This window comes from Adiantum capillus-veneris, chromosome 22 (genome assembly GCF_014529385.1).
Source record: "Adiantum capillus-veneris isolate H3 chromosome 22, ASM1452938v2, whole genome shotgun sequence".
In the NCBI taxonomy this organism is placed as follows: domain Eukaryota; kingdom Viridiplantae; phylum Streptophyta; class Polypodiopsida; order Polypodiales; family Pteridaceae; genus Adiantum; species Adiantum capillus-veneris.
In genome coordinates this window covers 146,490,107-146,512,213 of record NC_140952.1, presented here as the reverse complement: position 1 = coordinate 146,512,213, position 22,107 = coordinate 146,490,107, and the positions used below count along the sequence as shown (strand labels likewise).

Here is a 22,107-nt window from a genome sequence, read left to right as displayed (position 1 = left end):
TGTAGGACACGATACTTTTCTTGGTCAAGAGAGTGCATCAGATTGCAGACGCTACATGATATCTCTTGGACAACGGAGATTGTACATGACAGCTGACATTAGAAGAGGATGGAGGCCATTTATTTCATGAATCTTGGACAGTTTGCAGAGTTGTATGAGAGTCAGATTAGTGATACCTTGGGGAAGTTGGTTTGGTTTGAGGGATGCTCATCTTGATACCTTCCCTAAGGTTCCCTTGGCTTTTGTAGTGGGGGGCAAGAGGGTTCCTCCTCCCCCTCTTATAGTTTGGCTGTGCAGGAGATTGGAATCCTATTTTGGAGCAGTGTTGGATTGGTATCCATATGGTTCAATTCCGGACCCGTGTGTAAAAGGATATTCCGTACCCGTGTGAAATAGTAAACCGTACTTGACTTTTTGTAGGGTTAAAAAAAAAAAAAGTTTTATAGGGGGCTTGATATTTTACAACGTTCATTTGGTCATTGATGGTTTATTCTCAATCCCATGCATGTCCTTGGTTTCACCTTCCTTTCTTTCATGCTACTTTTATGGTTGTTATAGAATGCACTTCTGGCTTTCATCAGTTTCCTATTAGGTATCGTCTATGGAGTTTCTATCTACTCACGAGTCATACTTGATAGTGAGATATGCGGATTATTAAAGATTTCAAGCTCCAATTTTGAAGTGTCGAGTTCAATTCTCAAGTCTAAGTCTCTTTCAAGAAAGATGTTTTCAATGTTTAGTTTTTTACTAGTTTGTGCATATTTGTCTATAAAATTAGGGCCACGTATGGTTCAACAGGAAGGGCCGAATCGTACTCCAACCGTACTTCCGTATCCATGTGGTATTTCTGTGTGGCTTGCGTATGGAAAAACTATGTTTTGGAGACCACATAGAGAGCTGGTGGAATGGATGCGGATAATTTTGGAGGCACATCACAAGGGGTTTCCAATCCCATGGCTTTTATGTGCTGCAGGAGGGTTCTTAGAGCAGATAATGAATATCATTTTGGTGACTAACATTGGTCTATGCTTTTTTGCTACACCATCTGAGGTGGAGAGGGCCTTTGGCAGGTTTGTATAGGCTTCCCACAGCAAGTTAGAGCTTCTCTTTACCACTTTCATGGTTGAGTGTATCTTATCATTTGATGTATCCTGTAGTTATTACGGGTATCCTTTTCATGAGAAGCATTTAAGGCGAATGGGAGTCCTTGGACAGTTTCCAGAAGGGGAGCCTTCATTTGGTGCGATCCTTGCAACAAGGCATTATGCGGCAACAGCAGCAAGGAAATGTTGCTTGCAGCCATGTGAGTCTGAGGATTGCTCACAAAGGCATAAGTTCTGTCAAGAGCAACTGTTGTGGTTAAATTTGTACTGAACCTGTGGGCTGATAACTTGTCCAAACGCCAGAGTTGGGGGGTGCTTTGGTTTCAAGTGTTCAAAGCTCGATTGCTTTACCTTTTAAAATTTCAAGGTCACAATTTCTGCAAAGTTTGATATATACATATGTTTGCAATTCCAGTGCTGAAAGGTTCAATTATTGAACGAGTGCTGATTTTGATACGCTGTTGTTGACGACTCTCTCAAGCTTGCAAATCTTCCTATCATGCAGATTTACATTTTGTAGCTGTAAGATGTGAGCAAGAAGGGTAAATCACTTGTCCTTTAATTGCCTGATCATTCAGCACAATGGCAAATTATATTTGCAGCTGAAAGAATGATGGTCATGTTGTTACATTGGAGTACTTTAGACCATTAACTGTCGCAACTTGTCATACGTTTGGATATTAACTACATGAGCACTTTTTCGTCAACAATTGTTGAGCTTTTCAGACATCAATTGTTGAGCTTTATCTATTTCAGCTTTTTCTGTGATGTTTTTGCACTTAACTTTTTTTGCAAGCTAGAGGGCAGAGGTGGAAGATGTTATTTTATGGCTTCATTATATGTTTTTTGTTTCTGAAGTCTCAGTGGTGTGATTGGGAGGAGTTTAAGCTGTCAAATTTCCCTTTACGGAAAATGGATTTTCTCTCTTACAGGTTTCAGTAAGACAAGCGGCATTGCAATTGCTTCAGGATGCATTGCGAGGCTTAGGTGGTGGTGGATCTCTCTCAGCTTATGCTGAAGCTTTGCGTGTTGTTTTAAGAACTGGAGCCACAGACAAGTCTGCACTTGTCAAAACAGCGGCAGCAGCATGTTTGCATGCTTTTGCATTATCTGGTGCTCCAGGTATCGGAGTTGGTGGGCTCGAAAGTTGTTGCGCCCTTTGTGTTAAGGTTACAACCATTTTAACTGACCTTTGCTAGGTTTTATCTTTTCCTTTTGGATGCTTTCAACTGAGGTATGCTTCTGACGTCTTTGCTGCAGGCTCTAGAAGACTCTTCAGAATCTGTCAGAAATGCTTATGCTTTAGCCTTAGGGTCATTCCTTGCACTTGGCCTCAATCCAGATGCCCAGGTATTTATTTTGAAAAACTAATCCTCTCTATGTTGTCCAATGATCTATCTGTGCTGGATTTGTGTACTGTCTCCATTGAAGTTACCTTACTCTATAACGTCTGTGAAAGGCCATGTTGGCCTATGAGACAAACAGTATACAATAATGTCCACATGTCCCTCTAGTATCATGCATGAATTAAAAGAAAAACTGGTAGATGACCACTGAACATAACTGGATGATGGGGCTTATATGTGTACTTAGCTGAGACTGTGGATGTATAGAGGCTCTGAAAATGCTTTCTAACTCGGTGTACAATATGCTTTCAATGGAAGAAACTACCCCCTCCTGAGAATATGCTAGGGTTAAGATAAAATTAATTGGAGAGGGTGAGATGCTCTGAGTAGTGCTGAGGAGGGGATCCGGCGTGCCTCTCCTCCTGCTGTGATGTGTATCTGGTATAAGCCTCTGCTGCCCGTTGGAGGGTCCAATGTTGACGCCGTTGGCTAGGCAAGCGTAGTCTTCATCGGGCCCAAGCCTCTAGTGCTTCTCTCAAGGTGAAACCTCGAGTAGGCCTCACTTTCAATGGCTGTGGCTCCGGTATCTATTGTCCTCACTGTCTACTGTCTTTGTTCATCTTGGCAATGCTGGGGGTGCTCCTACATGCTAGCTATAAGACTGTCCCGATGCGTGTGCATCTCTAGCAAGAAGAGGCGGAGGCATTGTTGAATCTCAAATCTCATGATGCGACTGATCTGCCCAAAGCCCTCAATGAAGTGGCAGTGATATCTCCCTCTGATCTCATACTATACCGAGCATCTACATATAAAATGCTCCTCTGTCTCCGACTCTAGTCTGCGCAATGTGCAAGTGCTGTCCTCCTGGGTATCCTGCCCAGTCTCGACCTGGAGTCTATGTGAGCATACTCTAAGCTGGCTGATGGTGATCTTCATGGCATGTGACATGTATATCTCCATAAACCCTGGTCTTTGAATGAGCCTCTGCTATGTAATCTGTAAGAAATGATCTTTTTAGAATTTCATGTCTGCCTCACATAATCCTGCATCAGATCACATCTAATAACCTGATTTGTTGGGAGCATATGTTAGTACCTAGTTCTATACCCACTATTGGGCACTGTTGACATTAGTGGGGATGTCGTGGTATTTAGTCAATACTATGCATGATGGAGTTGATGGTTTGTGGGTGACTACCATGAGTCTGCACTTTCCTTTAAGGGTGAATTTGGGCTTATCCTGGATTCATCTAGGTATATTGTTGTCTTCTGACATGACTGGTTTTAGGATGTAGGGGTTACCAATTTGTCTTTCACATAAGGAGGATTTCTTCGAATTCAAAACATGTGACAAGACATGTACTAAATACTGTCTTAAAAAGCCTTCAAACTCCTACTAGAGTACAATGTTTATAGAAAAGTTGTCTAATATTGGCTCACAAAGCTTAAAAACTTGTAATGGAGTACAATGTTCACAAAAAAATTGTCTAATACTTGCTCACAAAGCCTTAAAATTCCTACTGGAATACAAAGTTACAGAACCATTGTTTGTTCTTATATAGGTTTCATGTAATCGTGGAGGCACCACTAGTCAGCTAAAAAGAATAAAACTCGAATAGACGTTAACACTTCAATACTTGAAATTGAGAAAGAACGATATTTTATACAGTAGACACGGAGTGGCAGGGTTCCACTCCTCGATGCTCTTGCCCCAGAACCTTGGTGCCCCTTTTGATATTTCTTTTATATTGATCTCAAAAGGTACAACTCCTGAAGAGAGTGCTCTCGGAAAATCTACAACTGCTAGACTGCCAGAAGCCTCGCCCAAGGCTCATATTTAAAGGCCCCAACCTTGAAAAACATCAGATACAAAAAGCTGACGCTAATCCTAAAAGATTCTGCTAAGTTAGGCACCAAAATGTCTTCCATAAAGTCCAGCCAGGTTGCCATGCCAATGTCAAAAAAGCATGGTGTGATTTGCGGGTCCTTATAGATGGCCTGCCACATCATCACTTGCTATCTTGCCATGCCAACACTTTTGTGACATATACCCCCTTAAAAGGAGTAGTAATCGTCTGCGATTATAGTTGCAAAATTCAATCCTTTTTTTTAGTAGACTCTGTCTTCATGTATACATGCCAATGACCATCATTACCAGACATCACAATTCTCTAGCAGGCATTACATCATAGAGTTCCATAATTAGATTTCTATCTAGTCATCTTATCCTCATCAGAACTCTTGATATTCCGACATCCACACCCAGATCACGCTAATCTCTTACGGGTGTCTAAATGCACTAAGGCCACATACCTAGTCTATCTCATCCAAATTGAAACTGTTGATACACCAGATTCATATGCTTCACAAAATGCTATGCAAATGACATAGATACATTGATCAATTACAAAACATAAAGACATAAACTTAGTCCATCTAGACGGCGCCCAGTCTGCCCGAGCAAAGTTAAATTTTAATTACAACCAAACAATCCCTAGACTGTAGCCTATGCTGTTCAGAGGGTTCCATCTACTACTAAACGATGCCCTGATCGCAGTCTACCCTGTTTAGAGGTTCAAGTACCAGTGTAACAGGGAACGGGGGGGAACGTAGCCCGAACGTTCCGAAACGGCGTTCCGGACGAGTCCTGTTCTCGAAACGGAGTTGGGAACGGAATGCCGTTCCGGAACGGTGTTCCAGAATGGGGAGAACAAAGCGGAACGGCGAAATACGGGGCAAAACAGGCAAAAGTAGATATTTGGGGGCAAAAAAGTGGGCTTTTGGGGACAAATTTGGGGCTGTTTGGGAAACATATTTGGTGCAGTTTGAGGACAGGTTAACGGGCAGATTTGGGGGCAGTTTTGGGGTTGTTTAGGAGTTTATTTGGGACTAAGCTGAATGGAGGTAATTCAAGCCTTACTTTAGTCGACCATTCTGGCCCCGTTCCCGTTCCGGCTTCCCCTCCTCCCCCCAGTTCTCGTCCTGTTCCGAACCCTCCCGTTCCCGTTCCCGTTCCCGTTCCCCGTTCCCGTTCCAAGTAACTATGTCAAGTACAACTAAACGATCCCCACACCACAGTGTGCACCGTTCAAAGGCTTCCATTTACAACCAAGCATCCTTGTAAGAGGCTTAGACACTCCACCAAAGGTCCAAATCACCGCCGAGACCTTCTCAGGAGAAGAGGAAAGCCAAAAATGCTGTAGTTTCTAATGCAGTGAAGAAGGGGGCTTGCTTCGGATGTGACCAGACAGGTCACCGAATCAAAGATTGCCCCAAGAAGAAGACCAAGAAAGTGCAGGGTTGTCCTTCGGCTCAAATTCACGAGATCTCAGGTAACTTTGATGTAATTCGAGTTGAAATCCACCACTTAGCGCACAATTCATGCACTAACTATACTGTTAGCACCAAAGTGTTTGATAAGCACGATCTTCTCCGTTTCCTCGGGAAGATCAATGGTCACGATGTGACCATACTTGATACTGGAAGCTCACACAATGTTGTGGATGCAAAATTGGTGCAGAAACTGAGCATGCAGACGCGGGACAGTGACCATGAGTATCATGTGAAGATGGCTTGTGGCGAGGATATGGATGTATGGAATCAGATGGTTCCAGATTTGTCGCTCGAGCTAGCTGATTACAAAGAGAACCCGGATTTCCACATCATGGGCCTGGATAGAGCAGATGTTATTTTAGGAATTCCATGGTTTTATGATAAACAAGACTCATTGTATATATAGACTATGCACATCACTCTCTTGTTTTTGTTAAAGAAGACATGTTTCATGTATCTGTGTCGCTTTGTAATCTCATTTTTAAATTTAACGGTTTTACAATTCACCACATACGGATCAAATTGGAAGATGTTCCTAAAACAAGTTTCCATACGCGTTATGGTCACTATGAGTTTTTGGTCTTACCTTTTGGTTTGACCAATGCTCCAGCTACGTTTCAACAAATGATGAATGATCTACTGAGACCGTTTCTAGGAAACTTTGTTGTTCTATTTCTCGATGACATCTTGATCTACAGCCGAAGTTTGTCTAAAGCATTTAGCACATATATGCGCTGTTCTCGAAGTACTGAGAATTGAGAAGCTTTATGCTAAGGCTTCTTAGTGTGAATTCTTTAAGAAAGAGCTTCTGTATTTGGGTCACATCATTACTCGCGATGGAATTCGCGTTGACCTTGAAAAGTTAATTAAAATGCAAAATTGGCCCACTCTGAAGAATGTGCACCAAGTAAAGTCCTTTTTAGGCTTTAATCCATTCTTTCCCAAGTTTATCAAGGACTACTCTAAAGTTGCTTCTCCAGTTACGCAAATTTTAGAAGGAGAGGTGAAAGGACCGAAGACTTCAGGTCCTCACTGTAAAGGTAACCCCCCGTGGTCTGGAATGAGCATCTCGACGAGAGCTTTCAGACACTAAAGCACTTGGTGACTACTGCGTCAATATTGTACATTGTGGATCCTAGCAAACCGTTTGTGGTTGAAAGGATGCTAGTGATTATGCCATTGGTGCGGCGTTATACCAGGATGGACATCCTGTTGCGTTTGAAAGTAAGAAACTGTCGGACATTGAGATGCGTTATCCAACGTATGAGAAGGAGCTTTACGCCGTAGTCCACGCCTTGAGAAAGTGGCGATGCTACTTGTATGGCTCTACGTTTGTTGCATGGACATATCATCACTCCTTGCGCTATGTCTGTGATCAGGGCGATCTCAAAGGTCGGAAGGCTAGATGGGTTGAACTATGCAAGAATTTGACTTTGAGATCCGTTATAGAAAAGGATCCAGCAATCGAGTTGCCGATGCACTTAGCAGGATTCCTGAGGTTAATGCCTTGTCTATGGCTGAAATCTCGACGAAGTTCTCTCTCTCTCTCTCTCTCTCTCTCTCTCTCTCTCTCTCTCTCTCTCTCTCTCCAGGGGCTATGTTGTTTCGATAGCTATTTTGGCAAGATATGGGACGAGGTTGAAGCGGGGCATGACTCGTGTACAGGCTTGGGTGGTCCAGAGACCCAAGTGAGGTGCTGGAGAGACGAGACAATGACAATATTCCATTAGAGGTGGACGATTGTTCAGAAATGGAAAGGTCTGCATGAAATGGAAAGGTCTGCATGCCGGAAATCGATGAGATCCGACAAAGGATTTTGTTCGAATGTCACGATGTTCCTAGCGCTGGGCACCCAGGCTTTGGTCAAGCAATATTTCTATTGGCCAAGCATACGCTCTTACATAGAGAGCTATGCAAAGAGATTTACTCAATGTCAGGTCAATAAGGCAGAGTGTCTTAGGAAAGCTGGCCTACTACATCCATTGGAAATCCTAGATGCCAAGTGGCAGAGTATTTCCATGGACTTCATTGTTGGTTTGCCAAATACTAGTCGGGGGAATGATACCAATTGGGTTGTGGTCGATAGACTCACAAAAATGGCGAAGTTTATACCAACGAAGTTGACAGTAAAAAGCCATGAGTTGGCAGTTTTATTTGTCGACCAGCTTTACAAGCTATATGGCCTGCAAGAGGATATCGTCAGTGATCGAGATACTAAGTTCACTGGGCGATTTTGGCGAGATGTGTTTGCTCATCTTCAGACGAAGTTGAGTATGTCGTCTTTTGACTATCCTGAGTCCGACGGACAAACAAAGAGGATGAACCAAACGTTGAGGACATGTTGAGAGCTTATGTCTGTCTCGCAGGCAGTGTGATTGGGAACGGTATATTCCACAGTTAGAGTTTGCCTACAACAGTAGCAAGCATTTTGCTACTGGATTTAGCCCATTCATTCTCATGTATGGATTTGAGCCTAAATCCTTAATTGCTATTGGCTTGGAGAAAGTCAAGGAACGCCAAGCTCGTATTTTCTTGTATGACATGCAAGAAAGGATCGAATTGGCTAAGGATAGTATAAGAACGGCTCGTGATTTACAAAAGTTAACTTTGAGACCCGCTGCCCATAATTTGCTATACATCATCATAGTGATTACGAGGCATAAACAAAGAGTCATCCGCATAGGCCTGACCAGCAAATTGCCGTCCCGAAGGTAAAGACAGGCCGTGTAGTGTGCCACTGGAAGTCAAGGAATCCAAATACATAAACAAGGGGTGAGTAGCAATTGCATAGAGCAGAGCACTCAAAAGTGCAGCCCTGTCTCACCAACCGTCGCAAAGGCCAAGATTCTGTAAGAGATCCATCCAGCAAGCCCGCATATGTGCTGTGTGCATATAAGAACAGCACGACACGAAATATCCTAGGCCCAAATCCCAAGTGTTGCATGGTGTCCGCAATATAATCCCAAAGAACAGTATCAAAGGCCTTTTCAATGTCAGCTTGCATGATCAATATATCATGTCGAGTGTATTTTGCATATTCCATACCAATGATGACGTTGGCGAGGTTATCAGTAATTTGACGTCGTGGAATGAAGCTGTATTGAGATTGATGCAAGCCTTCATGCAAAAAGCACTTGAGTCGGTTAGCTAGCATTTTTGCCATTAATTTATTTACCACAGGCATAAGTGTAATAGGCCGCCAATGAGAGAATTCTTCGCACAATGCATGCTTAGGTATCAGTTTGAGCAAACCTTCTTTCCAAGAGGAGGGCAGTTCCTGCTGTTTCCAAGCTGTATTCATCATGAACAACAGAGGCATCTTCAAATAATCCCAGAAGGACAAGAAAAATTCCACAGAGAGGCCATCCCAACCAGGAGCTCTCCATCGACCCAAATCAAGCAAGCTGGCATGCAATTCCGGCTCAGTGAAAACAACCTCCAAGTCTTGAGCCTACCGCATCGAAAGGATGGGAGTAACATGTGATAGAAACATGCGACGTGCTTGACAAGCTGCGCTCCTGGGAGAAGAAGGGGCCTCAAAAATCTTGCCATAATGAGAACGTAGGGCTAGTGCTAGCTCTTGTAAAGTGGAGGTCCATTCCCCTAACGGTAACTTAACTCTTCGTATACCTTGAGACTGCTTGGAGTGATGCAAATGCCAGAAAAATTGTTTAGAAGAACATCCTTTCAGTGCAAGCAGAAAACAACTCAATCGCTTGAGTGTCAGTAAGAGAAGAACGATTCGCCAAATGCATTAGTCTGCTACAAGCATCCTTCGCCTGATTAACCTGTTCCCTTAATTGTGACAAATAATCCCTGCCATAATCCTGGATAACACATTGAACACGCATAACAAAGCGGAACCAGGCTATGTCCATATCAACATACATCTGGGAGATCAAAGGCGAGATGATATCCACAATCATAGCCCGAAAAGGCTCATGCTTGAGATAAGCATTATTGACATGCAAAAGCCTCTTCTTGGGCAGGCGATCATTGGCATTAGAAGAGCCAAAACGAAGCTTCAAGCATACAAGAAAATGATCCGAAAGACACATAGCATAATCAATCCTCAACTCGCATACAAAGTCATCATATTGTTGCATGTGGAAAAGATACCAGTGATCTAGCCGAGTGCGATACATAGATTGAGCATTATGTTGAAAAGTGAATCCTGGATCAGTCGCATGCGATAGGGGCCACAAATCAAGCCCATTACATGTCATCATAAATTGATCCCTTGATTGCCGTTCTGTATGAAGCATGTGAGAATGCCCAGTAGTATTATCTCCATGGTTAGCTGCATTATTAAAGTCTGCACAGAGAAATGCATTAGAACGCCAACAATAAGAAGAGATAGCACTCCACAACCGTACCCTATCTGCAGAAGCTGAGTACCCTATCTGCAGAAGCTGTGTATGCATATAAGCCTCCAAATTCAAAAACTTCTCCATTAACAATACATTGGATGACCATCCATCTCCCAGCTGGGTCATTGAAAACCAAGGTCGGGAAGAGTTTGTGTCGAACAAGTATAAGCACACCAGAATACCGCCACTTGTGGTGATTGCATAACCCACGCACATTATAGGAGATGCAATTCAAAGAACTACGCATTCTGATATGGTATATACAGTGGGCGAGGAAATGAGAAAATGGGAGAAAACTCAAGTACCAGTGCCCATCGACACATCCTCCGCGGCTGCAAGCACCTGAGGAGGTGGGTCAAGACCTGGACCCGGAAGATTGAAAGTAAAAGCACCTAGCGATGAAGAGGCTTCGCCTGTAACAACTTCCTTGTAAGAGCGAACCACCTTGTCCCAAGCTTCAGCCAAAGACGTGTTGTCATTACAAGGGAGCTTTTTCTGAGCAACATTCTTCAAAGGGGGCACATAATTACGAGAAGATGCCGGAATACGGGCTGTAGTAGCTTTAACGGGTTTCTTGGGCAGCATCTAAGTTTGGGAGGTTGAAGCCTGTTCTTTGCCTTTGTCTTTAATATTCGGAGAGGCAGAAAGTGCAGACAATTGTAGTTGTTTCCCCTTGCCTTTATTCACCCTGGCTGTCGGAGAGGAGGTTGAAGCACCTTTGGTTTGAACTTCAGCAGAAGATTTCGGATTTGAATGAGGAGTAGGAACAGCTTAAGGCGGTGGTTGCAGGTTTGGTTCCGGACATTCGGACTGCATATGATCGAATTTGCCACATCGGAAGCAAGAGTTTGCAAATTTGCCCCACTTAAGCTTAAATGGATGCTTGCCAACCACTGCATCCTCAGAATCGATGGAAATACCTGTTGGTGTGGGATATCTGTGTCCCACAGAATACAAAAACGGTTTGTATTTGCGTCCAGCGTCGGAGGGCAAATGACTTTGCCCAAGTGAGCAGCTAGCAAAGGAAGGAAATGACGCCAGGTGCAAGGCAAATCGACCACCTCAACCTAGACGGGACACTTGTGACGAATGAGACTTTGATAGTCCTTGGTGAGAGCCCAGGGCAGTACATGAGTCATCTACGTATTGAAGAAAAGAGGAGACATTTCAAGCAAAGCGTCCCGAGCATCTATGTCGGCCAGCAAGACTTCATAGAACCCGCGCGTGCCAAAGTAAACCCCTCAGACTGCTTGCCATTTGAGTAGGAAATCAACCCATTGGCCTACATCCTAAGCCGTAGGCATTCTTCCCGAGAAAAAAAGAATCACCGCGTTGAGTGCATATTGAGCAACGGGATCCATAAGCTCCTGTATAGGAATGCGCACTTCCATGACAGGAGCGGATCCTTCCCAGGCTTGACGTGCATCCTCGAAATCCTCATGCAAACATTCTTTGATAAGGCTTAAGCATCCATATCCGAAGATTCCATGGCCTTCCGGCGCTTGTATATACACTGCTCGGCCGAATCCATGTGAAGCTCCCCCACACACACAATATTTTTTTTTGGGTTTTTGGATATTTGACTTCTACAATACCGACAGACACACACAAGCTGGCTGTACAGGAACCTGTTGCTTGAAAACTTTAATCAAACTGAAAACCTAAAGATTTACAGAACCTGCGTCGGAAGCTGGCTGTCAAGGCAAAGCCTGAACTGCAGATGGCGCAGAGTTGAGGGGGGCCAGGGGCGCTCAAAGCTGTTTGTCGCAGGAGCAGGACTACTCGCAGCAGTGGGCGCAGAGCAGACCAGGGGCAGCACAATGCTGAGGACGCATGCAGGGCTGCAGGGAATTCTCTGGTGGGACACCGCGCGCACACACGAGCTGGCAGTCGAGAAACCTTCACGCGTTGCTGTCCCACTGCGAAACCCTAGCTCGCTGCTGCCTGACTGTGAAACTTTAACTCGCTGTATCCGATTGTGAAACCCTAACACTGCTGCCCGACTGTCAAGGCACTGGCACAACAGGCTTCAGCACACACACACACGCACACACACAGTCACACCCGCTGGCACTGACACAGCAGGCTTCAGCACACCACGCACACACACACACACACGCGCGCACCCACACAGGCTCCCACAGGCTGGGCAGAGTGGTGCGCGATTAGACTTGGAGGCAGAGGCAGGGTCGCGTAGGAGAGGAGGCAGCGCTGGCGGTAGAAATCACAGGGGTAAGCCTCGCGCAGGGCTGCAGGAACGTATCCACACACACACACACACACACACACACACACACACACATACATATATATACCGGGCCATTTTGGCCTTTTAAAGACATTAATATAACATTTCATTTTAGTTGATCTCTGTGTGTGTGTGTGTGCGCTCACGCCCGTGTGTGTGTAAACTCTTATAAATATCTTGGTGTTGTATTTCGTGGAGCTACTTTCTTTGTGACAGGTGTTGCAGAGGCGAGATTGACGAGGTGATATGCAGCTTAGGGAAGACTAGAGAGGATATGATCACAGGTGCAGTTTCAGGAGCCATGCACTAAGCTGTGGATATTTGACACATTGGTCACTTCCACCATGCTTTATGGACTGCAGATATGGGGGCCTAGCCTTGATCATCACAATAGATCAAGGCACACATATGATGGATGGAGGTCCATGGAGAGAGCACTTGTATCCATGATGTCCAGGCTGATCCGGGTGAAAGCCTCAGTGTTACATGAGATTATCGGAGCTGAGATGAGCGCACCACCAATTGTAGTGGAGGCTCTTGCTAGATCAGTGTCTTTCATTCATAGCACATGGGAGCTACCATGCAATAGATATGCTCGACTGGCGCTTGAGTCATTGCGACAACTGGCCAGTGAGGGTGATACGTTATGTTGGTTTGCAGAGGTATCATCTTGATTTAAGTTACATGGATTTAGTATGGACAGGCTGCCCCCTTTTCAGTATTCCCAGGATGCACCCTCCCTCACCCTCACACATTAAGAGAGTAGCAAGATTATCAGACATGATCTCATTCAGCTGGATACTAGAAGGACTTGTCTGTCTCCGTCACACGAGTTGGGGACAAAGATGGCTTTTTGTCGAGACCATCTTCTGTGGACGACGGATGATGGGTTCATCTCACGCCCCAAGTAAATGGACACCCACCTATCTCATGGCATTAGATGTGTTATTGGTCAGCTACGCACCTCATCTCACCTGTTGGAGATAGAGACTGGCCGATACAAAGGTATACCCCCAGAGGAGAGATTATGCCAGGTTTGCCAAGAGAGCCAGAGACAGAGGAGCACTATATCTGCCGCTGCATGAGGGCCCATTTTCTTGGATCAAAGTGATATGGGGTTAATAACTGTCCATATGCATGTCAAAGCATGGAGGATAATGCGAGATCTTCTGACAAGCAGAAGCTAATGTCTGTTCACTGTCAAAGATGAGAAAGAAAATTGCCCACATTCCTTTAGGAAGACCAGTTTACTCTGCTAGAGGTCCTTTTGAAATGAAACAAAAGCGGCTTGATGTGCGCACTGAACAGCCTCAAGGTGAAAATGCTCATCGGTGTTCCCCTCGGATCTAAGTTTCATGCTTCGTGTTAGGTTTCTCCTTTATATGCCTTCAGGCAGGTTAGGAGAAGCTCCAAAGAGCTTTGAGATCTGGGGAATACCACCACAAATGCCTTGTGTGGAGTCTCAAAATTTATTGTTCAGTCTCTGATAGGATCCTTTGTAATTGTCCACCATGTAAACTGAGTTTGCCTTCTAAGTTCTTTTCACCCCTTTTTTGAGAATTTCATTGGCCTATTATAAAAGCATTGTGATGTGTTAAGCTAACAAATAAGAACTTCATTTTCAGCTGTATCAACGGTTTAGAAGTCAAAACAGGAAAGTTTGACTATCATCTTAGTGAAGCTCATTGGGAACACAATTTATGACTTATTTGTCTGGAAGTTCTCAACACTCGAGTTTTGAAAAGTATGAAATTCTATGAAGTAGATCATGCTGAATCGGATGCTTGTGTGATTACAGGTTCAATCACATCGTCGAGTACCATCAGGTCCCGCCAAAACAATTGAGGGTGGTATTGACAAGCATCTTATTGTGCCTTTCATGCGTGGTATGGCCCTGTGCTGCCAATTGTGCTTTGTTTACCTTTTATATAGCTCCTTTCTATCATTAGTGGCTTTTTGTTGTATTAGGGCATTTTGATTTGTATTCTCTTTCTTGCCAGGATTCCCTAATAAGGCTGAGTCTGACCATCTCTTGACCTAGTACAAATGGAGTATGTCACCGTAGCATATGTCTGGTCTCCTGTAGTAGGCAGAGGCTCTATAACTGAGTCTTGTGTATGTTTGTGATGTATCTGTGTGGGGGAACCCACATTGATATGCAGTTCTAGACCCACATTTGTGCTGAGGAAGTATGTGCCGATGTGATCATGCTAGTTTCCTTAATGGAGGTGATGGTAAGCAGGGTTGCGGAGATTATGCTATGAGTTTATAACTCAGAACTTTCTTTAGAAGGTGACTTTGGGTGAGATCCTCAGGTAACGTCGGTGCCACATGTAGCATCTCCGGAGATTTTTATTGTGAAGTGCTTCGTCAAATATATACATGTCGTATCATATCTTTATTTCCAATACCTTTCTAATTTCCAAGCTTCTTGAGATGCCATGCTTTCTCACAGTCGTAGCATTAATTTAGTTACCAAACATTAATACTTGTGCTTGTGTGTTTTGTGTTTTTTGTTTTGAGGGGGGGAGGGACACATCTGAAATTGTAGCTGCAATAAAGACATACCCACTACGGGCATTGATAGTGGCACTACAGGGCCATTGATGTCTCTCGTGCCATTTTCTTCTCTTCTATATTGTTATTTATGCTGTGTTATACTTAAGATTGGGAGTGTCCTGATAGTGGTAGATTTAGTCGCTTTTATTTTGGTGATCACCAAAGTGGTTACAAATGTTCTGTTCTCTTACTGCTCACCCTGCAGTTGCATTTGCTTGTTGAGGAAATGTTAAAAAAAAGAGACAATTGTGCAACTTTGAGGAAAAAAGATAAGCCACCATTCTGGTCTAATTGTTAGTGCTGGTAGTTTGGCATTGTGGAGTGTTTCTGCTGGCTTGCATCTCCAGTATCATGACAGAAGCACAATACAGAGACCTTCGATTGTCTACGCTTATCTGTGTGTGTGTTTCTGTGTGCATCAGGTTTTTTTTTTTTTTTGGGGGGGGGTGGGGCTATGCCGACACTTTGTTCTTCACTCATGATTGAGCACTAATGACATTACTAGAATGTTATAGCTTTTAGTAAAGAGTTTCAAGACTACGCATCATGGAGCTGGTACTTGCACTGTCTTCTGGTGTACTCCATGAAGATACTTTCCTTTTGAATGCGGATAGGGGTTTTCCTAAGTTTCTCTAGGTATGCTGGCCTTCAGCAAGCCTTGTGGTGGAAGATGAATGATAGACGCAGGGTATCCAATATTTAGCAGCTGAATACTAGAATGAAGTTTTAATATTTTGAAAACAAGTCTCTGAATACTTTGGTCGTACCCTCCCCACCATTGAAAGAGTCGACTCTTACACTTAAGAGTCTGGATGATTGTGTTTTTGTTGTGCAAGCCCAGGTATGTAATATATCTGATGCACACGCACATGGCACATCTTGTCTGATGATGATATTTTTTATTTTTTATTTTTGTGTAACAATATAAAGATATCTCTTGTATACTAGAGCTAGGAACGAAAGATGATCGCTATGAGGTTCAGATTGTTAGTTCCTGTCTAAAGTTTTATTTTGAATTAAGTCTCACCATTCTCAAGGACCTTTCAATTAAGTAAGATGCTCTGAGTGCAGCAAGTGGGCCTCTTCATCGTGAAGTTCGGGTTGGAATAGCGATGGCTTGGGTGGCATTCTTGCAGGTAACTTGATCTGACTTTTACCGGTTTACCTCTCCAAATTTGTTTTCTTGAAAGATCTGCTAGAATTTAGTTGCTCAAATTTCTCTTTCCATTTAATGAGATTACGAAAACATAACTAGAGGTGCAGATTACGTGTTAGATTGTCACAAAACTGGAGATGTAGATTACTTGTTACCCTTTACATATGTTAAGATTGCAAAAACAAAACTGGAGGTTTAGATTACTTGTTAGATCACAAAACTGGAGGTGTCCTTAGCATGTTAGGTTTCACCTGTCACACAAGAAGTACACAGCGGAGTTTTGGAATTTGAAGTATTTTGGTTGATTATAGCTGAAGAACACTGTTTCCACTTAAAATTGATTTTATTTTCTTGGCACTCAGAGGCATTGTTTGTATGGTGTAAGGACCATAGTTGGATCATGTGTGTTTGGTTCTGCATACCATACTTTTGAAACATATTTCTATGTTATGTGGCTTTCGTACTCGCCGTTTTTTTTGGGGGGGGGGGGATCCTTTTGCGATTATATTTTCTCCACCCCCTTCACCCCGATTGATGAGATTCACTCGAGATGGAGAGAGGCTGTGGATTCTGCTCTCAAGATGGTAAGGAAGTAGAAAGAAAAGCTGAGTTTGACAAGCTCTCGAAAAGAAGACAAACTGGCTGATAAAAATCTTAGAGCACTCTCGTAAGAAGAAGAAATTAGCGGGTTTCGCCGGTTCTTTGGGTTGGAAGTCAACTTTCGAGGTGGTAAGCGATTCCAAGAAGCGTGTTCGTTGGATGACCCAAATATTTCTTCGTCTTCAGAGAGTTCCGACAGTTCGGCCCTGAGAAGAAAAATGCAAGGAATACCTCCTTGCTTCCCATCATTGCATGTGGAGCTGCTCCTCTGTTGGTGACCGAAGAAGTGTGGGCTGGCAAAAAACGCCAGGAAGACTGCTCAAAAAACGCAAGCAATGGCCCTCCTCTGGCCACTAGCCACCCTAGGGTTGCCTGACTAGGGGCGCCATGCTCCTCCTTTAGTTCCAAAGAGGATGAGGAAATGTGGAAGAAGCAGAGAAAAAGCGCGAAAAACAGACTTTTGGAAAAGTCTAGAAGGCACAGGGAGCCATCTAGAAGACTGCTCAAAAAACGCAAGCAACAGCCCTCCTTTGGCCACTAGCCACCCTAGGGCTGCGTGACTAGGGGCGCCATGCTCCTCCTTTGGTTCCAAAGAGGATGAGAAAATGTGGAAGAAGCAGAGAAAAAGCGGGAAAAGCAGATTTTTGGAAAAGCCTAGAAGGCACAGGAAGCCATCTAGCAGTTCAATGGAGGAGATTTCATCCTTTGCTGACAGTCCACACAGTGAACACATGGACATGAAGACCAAGGAGTTCAAAGATGGGGGTCAAGCAGTCAAGTTTGACATGTTTTCAGACTACCAGGACACCCATCGAGCTCTTAAATTATGTGGCAGTTTGACGTCGCCTTCTTGGGAGGTCGTTTCTCGGAAAATCCAAGGTGTGAAGGGCGGCATCTTGAAAGGAAAAGCACATACATGGTGGTCTAATGTGTTGTTGGGCAAAGAGGCACCTAAGAAGCGGGTAAAATTCAAGAGAGTTGTCACTTCTGCCTGGATAATGGAAGAATATGTAATCTTGGCTTGGCATCATCTAAGAATGACTAAGAAAGACATGCTGGATGACGACTGCCAAGAGGTTTTGGGATACCTATTTGCTAGTGTCCTCGTTTCGGAGGATCGCTTTAAAGGACCAGATTGAGCGGTTTTGCTGTGGCCAAAAGAGATTCGACGGCATTGTCTCATTCAGAGACTTGAGACATGCCAAGCAAGGTGTTGGTATGCATGCCGGCTCATTGACCTATCCTATGGACAAGCCAGTGTCTACCTCAATGTGACAAGTGCATTTTGAGGGTTCTGACAAAGCAAGGAAATCTAGTGATATCAGAGGATTTGGAAGATTCAGATTGAGGTGCCAGTGGACAGGGGAGGCCAGCGGGGCTATCAACAGGTCACAGAGCTCAAGAAAAGAATACAAAGGTAAGCTAGGTCCACATCATAAATTGGTCAAGGGCACTTTTTGGCTCTCGATGCAGAGTGGATGGGGGAGGAGAACATCACATATTCTCTTCAGTTTGCGTTGTACCTTGAAGCTTTTGGATTATAAAGAGTGTCTATGCCAAAAGTTACGGATGAGTCAACAAGTTGAATCTGGTGCGGTGCGGACTGCACGAGAGGGGAGCCACTTCACTCCTTTGTCACAGATTTCCTAGATTAAGTAGCAAACGGTCAGACATTGTATGGCCAATGTGAACGGTAGATTCACCCGCAGACGGGAAGTGGTCGGCACTGGAATTCGTATGGTAAGAGGATGTCTAGGCTCAGAGCAAGATCATATAGGTCCCCCCGTCGCACTTAGCAAGTTGGTGGATACTAGGAAGTGAACTCAATTAAGGCGTAAAGTCAAGGTGGGACTACCAACAAAAAGTATCCGACAGTTGGGCCACATTGCACTTTTGGATGCGGTCCCAATGAGGATAGATGGTCAGAAGACTAGTGGGAGCCCAACGGAAGCATCTCCTAAAATTTAGGGAACTGCTATTTTGGGCCGTGAAATGTGTTCGCGTCATTACCTCCGGTATGACTAGGGGAACATTTTATAACTCTGCCGCGAAGTCAATTGACGCGTCGGTTGGGATATTTTTAAGCGGCGAACCCGAAACGGGAAAATGCTTGAAAATGCGCCAAGTGTCACATTTTCATGCACTTGCTTCTTCCAGAAAAATGGGCGCTGAATTTTTAAGCTGGGATGAGCCTCCTTTTGCATTTGTCACAGGTTAAGCGCTATCGAGTGCTTCCTTTCCCTCTCATGTACAGTGTGGTGCTAGGAGTGATGCCCTGCACGCTACACACTGCTCTCTATTTCCCCTACGTGCAGTTATGTGATGCCCCACAAGAGGGCTACTCATTTGACTGATGTACAGTTGTGTGGATTCATGCTTTTGTGCTGAGGCAAGAGCCTCCTTGAGCAGGAACAGGGGTAGCTAGCTGCTACTCCAAAGCAGGCACTGGTGAGGGTCATAACCTCACCATACAGGTGCAAAATCAGCGCTGTGTATGCGCTGTATATTTACTGTTTTTCAGCCATACGGACGCCAAGATCATTGGGAATCGTGCCCCACTGGCAAAGGACAGTTAGGGGACTGTTTGGGGCTGAAAACAGGGCAAAAACCAGTAAATACAGCGTGCTGAATTTACTGTTTTTGGACAGGAATCAGAGGGTATACGACAGTGCAAGCGAGTTGTAGCAGGGGAATTGGTTTCGCGCAAGTTTTGGGGTTGTTATGCTGCCGAAATTTGGCCAAATCAAATGGTATCTAGGTGGATACACGTGAAGGATTCCCAGGACCTTACCTTGTAATTTACCCTCCTAAAGAATAAAGAAATACCGAAAGGGGCGCCAATTTTGGGGCCTACAGGTTGTCGGCGTCTGCTCGGAGCATTCTAGCTTCCGAGCTGTGTGTGTGATTAAGTGTTAATTCCCGTTACAGGTCTCCTTTGCAAAGTGCTCTGTGTGTGTGCTTAAAGTAAAGAATTTTGGGTGAAAGCCAACGCCTACCGCCCTACGGGCCGGTTTCATGGTTCCATTGCCGGGATATCAATCACTTTTTCCTCAAAGAGTGATCCTGGATTGTTCAGGGTAAAGACACACAGTGCAGGAACGCGGGGATTACACTATGGCCGACAAGGGGAAGGGAATTATGGAAGAGGGTTCCTCTTCAAAGGACAGGCAGGAGATCCCTATGGTTTTCGAGATTGGCGAGAGCTCACGGCCACGTCTGTCTATAGCTCCTGTCAACGTGAATGTCCCTCCAGTAGTACAGAGCTTTATGACAGGGCAACTTGAGGATGATGCGTTCAAGACTCAGTTAGTTGCCGCGGTAAATGTCTTTTCGCAGCTGGTGCAGAATCCGAGGTTTATGGAATTCTTGCAAGCGCCACCAGTGCAACAGCAAAATAGGCAACCTACGCCGCGTACGGAGCTTGTTGATGCTCAAGCCCAGGTACTTCATGTGGCGCAGGAGGAAAGGGAACACTCCCATGTTGCGGAGTCGGGGGCTCCAAAGCAGGTTCCTCCTGTGCTTGAACAGGTGGCTAGAACGCCTATTCCACAGGTTATGCCAGTTCAGCCCGCCACCTTTCAGAGCCAGCATGCTGTCTTGAATGGGCAGGGAGCTGGATACCAGGCTATGCACTCAGTTTTTCCACCACCCACGGTATATCCTGGGTATTTCGGGGGTGGATCAGTGTTCCAAAGTATGGCTGGTTATGCGTCTGGAAGTCAGCCGTACATGCCAGGAACAGTGTTCGGGGGTATGCAAGGCATCATGCCAAACCCCATGTATGGTAATATCGGCATGCAGCAGGGTTTTCAGAGCAACCACGGCTAGTTTGGGGTGCCACATGGTCATTTTGGCATGGCTGGTTTTTCTGGACAGCAGCCAGATATCGCACCTCTGACGCAAAATGTGAATGGCCAACACGTTCCGATCATGCCTACTACAGTGCCCATGTTGCAGACCATTCCGTATGACAATTTGGGGGCACTAGAGAAGCCGAAGGCTTACAAAGAAGGTGGTGCAGCGGTAAAGTTCAGTACCTTCAGTGGTTTCGAGGATAAGACAAAGGCACTCACTTTCCTCCAGCAGTTTGATACAGATTATGCGGGAGGGAATTTTACAGAAGCCTCGAAGGTCAGGAAAGCTGCCACTTTCTTAAAGGACAATGCGCTTACATGGTGGACGACATTGTTAATGCAAGGACAGGCACCCGCCACTTGGGTTTACTTCAAGCAAATGTTTGCATCTGCTTGGCTATCAAATGAATTTGAAGCCGATGTCCTGACAGATTGGCACCAGCTTACGACAGCTTTGTGCAAGAGCTTGCTGGAGTACAATAGGAGGTTTTGTAAAGCATTACTCTCAGTGACCTCCTACAGATTTGTGCCACTGACAGAGCAAATAGAGAAGTACTGTTGTGGGCTGCCTAAAGGGCTTCGTGATTACTGTACAAAGAAGAGAGTGGCTACCCTTACTCAGCTTATGGAAGTTGCGAACACTGGTTTTGCCTTGTTGAAAGGAGAGGACAGTGGATTTCCGAGCAGTGATAAAGGAGGGCAGCAAAAGAAAAATTCAGCGAAGAAGCCCTTTGTGAAAACGGCTCCTGATGCGTCACAGGGTCAGAAAAGGCCATCAAAGACCAGGATTCAGCCGGGACTTCTGGAGCGCAGGCAAAGAAACAGAAAAGGAAGCCTTTTGTGCGCAAGTCACTCGAGGAAAAGAAGGCCCTAATGGCTGAGAACAAATGCTTTATATGCGAGCAGCCTGGTCACTTTTCTATCAATTGTCCACAAAGGAAAAGGCCAGCTGAATCAGAGGATAAAGAAGACCACAAAGGCAAGAAGCCAAAACCCACGACAGGTTTAGTGCTAGACATGGTGGGTGACAGGCCCAGCACAGATGCCAGTGAGTTATGCAGGGCATGGGGTAAAGTTAGGGATCAGACGGCACTCATCTTTTTTGATCCAGGTGCCAAAGCCAACTTTATCTCACCAGAGTTAGCTATGAAGCTCGGCATCAAAGCTGAAGAGATGGGGTACACAGCAGAGGCAGGGTTGGCATGTCCTGGCCACTCAGAGTGTGTTACTCCCATCATTGGAAAACTGCGTCTGCATATTCAGTCGTATGTGGACACTGAAGAGTTTTACATCATGCCGCTGGAAGGTTGTGACGCCTTGTTAGGGATCCCGTGGATGTTCCGAGTGCATGGAGTCTTGGATGCCTACAACAAAAAGATCACTGGACAGCATAGGGGCAAAACTCACATCTTGAATGTAAAGCTAAAAGTAGAGTCAGTCCCTATTGTATCTGCTTCTGCTATCACTTCTGTAATAAAGAATCATCTTTCTGTGTACTTGATTTTTGCACGTGATGTCTCAGATAGTGATCAGTCAAAT

The 22,107-nt window shown here is 44.7% G+C and overlaps 1 protein-coding gene across 4 annotated transcripts in view; it reads left to right on the top strand.

Annotated features, from left to right (window-relative positions):
• Window positions 1-22,107, top strand: part of SWEETIE (HEAT repeat-containing protein) — a 208,129-nt gene that overhangs the window by 73,312 nt on the left and 112,710 nt on the right. For all 4 annotated transcript variants that reach the window (XM_086494844.1, XM_086494843.1, XM_086494845.1 and 1 more), the window contains 4 exons: window positions 2,036-2,272; window positions 2,364-2,453; window positions 14,198-14,285; window positions 16,030-16,094. In XM_086494844.1, coding sequence (XP_086350970.1) covers window positions 2,036-2,272; window positions 2,364-2,453; window positions 14,198-14,285; window positions 16,030-16,094 — 480 coding nt within the window. The remainder of the gene's footprint in view (window positions 1-2,035; window positions 2,273-2,363; window positions 2,454-14,197; window positions 14,286-16,029; window positions 16,095-22,107) is intronic.